This window comes from Tupaia chinensis, unplaced genomic scaffold, assembly GCF_000334495.1.
Source record: "Tupaia chinensis unplaced genomic scaffold, TupChi_1.0 Scaffold000463_1, whole genome shotgun sequence".
Taxonomy (NCBI): domain Eukaryota; kingdom Metazoa; phylum Chordata; class Mammalia; order Scandentia; family Tupaiidae; genus Tupaia; species Tupaia belangeri.
Genome location: NW_006159972.1, coordinates 1,935,529 through 1,940,042, shown reverse-complemented (window position 1 = coordinate 1,940,042; position 4,514 = coordinate 1,935,529). Strand labels below are relative to the sequence as shown.

Below are 4,514 nucleotides of genomic sequence, written 5' to 3'. Positions count from 1 at the left end.
CCCCGCAGTGAACCGCCCGCTGAGCCTGCAGGACCAACAGACCTTCGCGCGTTTAGTCGGCCTCAAATGGCGCAAGGTGGGGCGCTCGCTGCAGCGCAGCTGTCGGGCGCTGCGGGAACCAGTGCTAGACACCCTGGCCTATGAATACGAGCGCGATGGGCTATACGAACAGGCCTTCCAGCTGCTGCAGCGCTTTGTACAGGCCGAGGGCCGCCGTGCCACGTTACAACGCCTGGTGGAAGCGCTTGAGGAGAATGAGCTCACCAGTCTGGCCGAGGACTTGTTGGGCCTGACAGATCCTGATGGTGGCCTGGCCTAGGAGGGTCCTGAGGAAGGAGTGGTTTGCCAGGTGCCTATCCAGGGATCGGAGCACTGGGATGATCCTAGGGTTGCATCTGCTGCTACTGCTGACCCTTATGTATCCACAAGACTCTGAGACCACATCTTCTACCCCACTTAGCTTTTGTGCCGGAGCTGCTGGAGCTGCTGGGGCAGAGCCAGACAAGCACCTGCCAAGCCCGCTGGGAGTGCACTATTGGGGATTCCGCCCCCCAAATTTTATAGAGACAGAATATGTGGGTGACCTGCTGTGGAAGTCAACCTCACTCTCTTCCACCCCAGAGGGCTGCCAGCAGGCTGCCTTACTTCTTCACTACTGAACAATTACTCATTAACCGCTGGGACCCTCGGTGCCCTAGGCATCATCCTGGGAGCTGCAAACACTGTGGTGAAAAGACACACATCCTGCCCACTCCCAGCTCACACTCAGTATGGGACCCTAAATCTTAAGCCACGGTAATAAATTCCAACCCTTCTTTTGATGTGAGAAATACAAAGTTGGAGAAGCATTGAGGGAGGGTTTGGCTTCCTGGAAGAGATGAGTGTGAGCAGGGGTAGGGTGGGAAATGGAGAGCAGGGCAGTCTGAGCACAGCTAGCCTCAGGTGAGACCTTGAGGAAGGCGAGGGGGCAGGTTAAAAAACTCAAAGTTGGGGACCAGCTGATGACATAGCAATTATGTTGCTGGACTCCTATGTAGTCGACCACAGTTCAAGTCTTGGACCTGGTGGGTGAAACTCATGCTAGGTGTGTGTGCTTGTGTGCCCAAAATCCTGAAAGGAGAATGGAGAAGGGATTGTAACATAGCTATTCCCCTTGGAGTTTTCTTGCTTTCTGTCTCTGTCTCTCCAGTAAGTGAGCATACCGTATAGCAACTCTCTCTCAAAAAAAAGAATGAAAGAAAGCTCAAAAGTTGGGGCCAGCCAGTGGTGTGGTGGTTAAGATGGCTGTTTCCCACAGAGCTAGCTGTGCTGTTTGAGTCCTGACCCAGTAGACTGGAAAACATGCTGGGCATATGTGCATACGTGCCCAACATCCTGAGACAAGAATGGAGGAGAAGGGGTCGTGGCATGGCTATACCCCTGGGGGATGCTTTTTCACTTTCCCCCTTCTTTTGTCTCTGGGGAGCCAACTGAAGAAAAAAGAAAAACTCAAAGCTCAGAATGGCTGGATCTGGGGGTGGATGGGTTTGCTAAAAGACCAGTTGGTGAGTGGGGGAGGTAGGTACCAACAGGTCTGGTAAGCTACTTTTTGAAGTTAGAATTTATAAGGAGACCAGTGAGCAGCCTTTGAAGGATTTGGGGAGTTAAGACTGGGAGGTTGGTGAGGACAGGGGAGAGAGAGAGGGAGGAGGTGGTGACCCAGACTGGGCAATTCCAGCAGAGATAGAGGGAAGAGGGTGAACATCAGGAACTGGCTAAAAGGGAGAATAACAGGCATGGTGATCTTGAATGAGGCATGGGATGAGAGAAGACTCTTGAGTTTCCACCTTTGCCAATTGGTGGGGCTGCCTGCTGGGATAGGGGTGCTGGGGAGGTTAAATGCTTACTCTGTTTGGATAAGTTTGGAATGAAGTTCCTGCAGAACATGCAGGGAAGGAGTCTGAGGACAGCTGGATGGATACAGTCTGAGCTCAGAAGAGTCAAGTCCAAAGACTCATGAATGTATAGGTGTGGCTGGGTGGGTGGAATGGCCCAGGAGAGTTCCCAAAGGACCCTGGCTAGAAAAAGACCAGCTCAAAGGAGGAGGAAAACCAGAAGGTTTAGAAGGCAAGGGGATACCAAGACCAGCAGATGGCATAATGGTTACATCACTGGGCTCCCATGTAGTCAACCACAGTTCGAGTCCTGGACCCGGCGGCTTAAAACTCATACTGGATGTGTGTGTGTGCATACCAGAATTCCTAGAGGTGATTGAAGAAGGGATTGCAGCATAGCCATCCCCTCTAGGGGGGTGATTTCTTGCTTTGTCTCTCCGGTGAGTACACATACTCTATAGGAAAAACCTCTCTCTCTTAAAAAAAGAAAAAAAGGCAGGAGAAATACCGCATGCTATAATGGAGGCTGCGGACCAGTCAAGATGAAGTGTCCACTGGCGTCAGTGAAAAGGAGGTTGCTAGATAGGGCTCATTATGAAATATAGTCAGGAGGCAGCGGGAGGTGAGGCAGTAAAGGAGGCCAGAGTAGAAGATTCTTACTTATGCTGGTCCCAATATTAATTATTTTATGTATTTGTTGTGATCGTCAAGCTGTCTGGTCCAGGACTCTAATCACAGTCCACCATGTGGGGAATCCAGTACCTTAATCACCATGCCGCCTGCTGGCCCTGGATTTGCTTTTTTAAAAAGAGAGAATGTAGGCTAGTGCGTGTCCTGGTAGTTAAGATGACTAGATCCCACATGGCCAAGTATGCAGTTTGAGTCCTGTACCGGCACCTTGAAAGGCATATCAGGCACATGTGTGCCAAAATCCCAAGAGGAGAGTGGAGGAGATTTTGGAGTAGCCATCCCTCCGGAGGGTGCTTTCTCACAGTTCCTCTCTCTGGTGAGCCCATGAGCTTCATAGCAATACCAAAAACCAAAACAGGGAGAACAGGAGAATGTTGTGAGAAGTCATCAGAAGGAGCAGACAGCTCCTAGAAAGAGCAGGGTACTGGGTAGCTCTGGTTCCAGGAGCTCCTTCTCAGGTTGGAGGGCTGGGAGTGTCCTTTACTCTGGGCTCTACCACATGGCTCTACCCTGCAGAGCATGAGTTTGAGGGGGAGCTGGCAGCAGAGCTAGGCAAGATTGGGCCCTCAATCTCCAGAGCACCTCTGTGCTCACTGGCCTGCTACTCCAGGAGTCTATCCAGGCTGTGGCAGTGCCCACCAGCGCCCCCTGGATAGCAGCAGCGGCAGCGCAGATATGTTCATTTCTACCTGCAGGATAGGCTGGGGATCAAGGGACTCAGAACTGGACCTGGGCCTGGAAACGGCCCATTAGCCTCTGAGGAGAGGGCAGAGTGCCTGCCTGTGAAGTTAAAACAGATAAAGCTAGGCTGGCTCCATATCCCAGTGGACGGATGGATGAGAAACACAAGGACAGAGGACAGAATTCTGGACTGAATTCGGGAAGGCCTGGGGGGCAGTACTCTGCCTATGTTATCCTGAGCAAGGCGCTTAGTCCCTGAGGAGTGTGTCCCAGCGGAACATGAGCAATGAGAGCTGCTGGCAGGGCTGTCAGAATTGGATGGACCATCTTGTCTACGCATGTGTGTTTTCTGTGTGTGGGGAGGTGGGGGTTGCCAGAGCCAGTTGTAACGGGGCAGCCACAGGTTCCAGGGGTACTTTATGGACCCTGTCTGGTGGAACCTGGGCGGCTGAGAGGCGCTGCTGACAGGCAGCGGTGGTGCCAGGTCGATGCCTGAGACTGGCTCCAGGGATCTGGAACTGGCCTGCTTGGGGGATCCTGGCAGTCCTGGCCCCGCCTCATTCCGGAAGAGAGGGAGAGGAGGTAGGGGCTAACCAAAGAAGTTGCCACTTCCTCCCACTGCCCACTCCCCAAAGGTGGATTTGCGGAGACCAGGCCAGCACGCAGGGCAGGCCTTCCCAGGGCAAAGTGCCCACCTTAAGGAGGATCCCTCTCATGGATTAGTTCCCACTCGGAGACCGCACTCCTGGCGCTGGGGCGGAGCTGAGTTCCAGATGTCCGGGCGCGCACAGCTGGAGGGTCACGTGGCTCAGTCTCCGGTCGCCCCCCTCCCCTTCCTGCCAACGCTGCATTTGGCCCAGGCCCTGTCCATGGCAGCCCTTGGGACCTTGGGCTGAGCCCCAGAGGCCCGGCGTCCGGGGCCCCGGTGCTCCCGAGGGCCGGCCGATCGTGAGTGTGGGGGGATCCAGGGACTCATATTGGCTGGGAGGCTTCAATTCCTTGGGGTTTGCAGCAGTAGCGGTATTCTACTTTGTTGGGGCGCGGGGCCGAGTCTTCGTATCTTTCAGTTCGAACTCGAGCCAGAGCTGAGTATGGGACTCGGCTACAAGGGGGAACTTGTCGTCCCTTTAGGCTGCGGGTCCCGGCAGTTGCCCGGCGGCCGGGAGTAAGAGGACAGCGGGAGGGGGATGAACGATTGGTAGCGCAGACCCCCGGGGCGTGGCCTCCCGCCACCTCCTCTCGGGGTGGGCGGGACTCAAGAGTCTGCCC

General features: G+C 54.5%; 1 protein-coding gene across 3 annotated transcripts in view; it reads left to right on the top strand.

The window, feature by feature from the left end:
* TRADD (TNFRSF1A associated via death domain) overlaps nt 1–852 on the top strand; it is a 9,688-nt gene extending 8,836 nt beyond the window's left edge. For all 3 annotated transcript variants that reach the window (XM_027774621.1, XM_006155587.3, XM_006155585.2), the window contains exon 5: nt 9–852. In XM_027774621.1, coding sequence (XP_027630422.1) covers nt 9–319 — 311 coding nt within the window. In that variant the 3' untranslated portion in view covers nt 320–852. The remainder of the gene's footprint in view (nt 1–8) is intronic.
* Nucleotides 853–4,514: the final 3,662 nt, after the last annotated feature.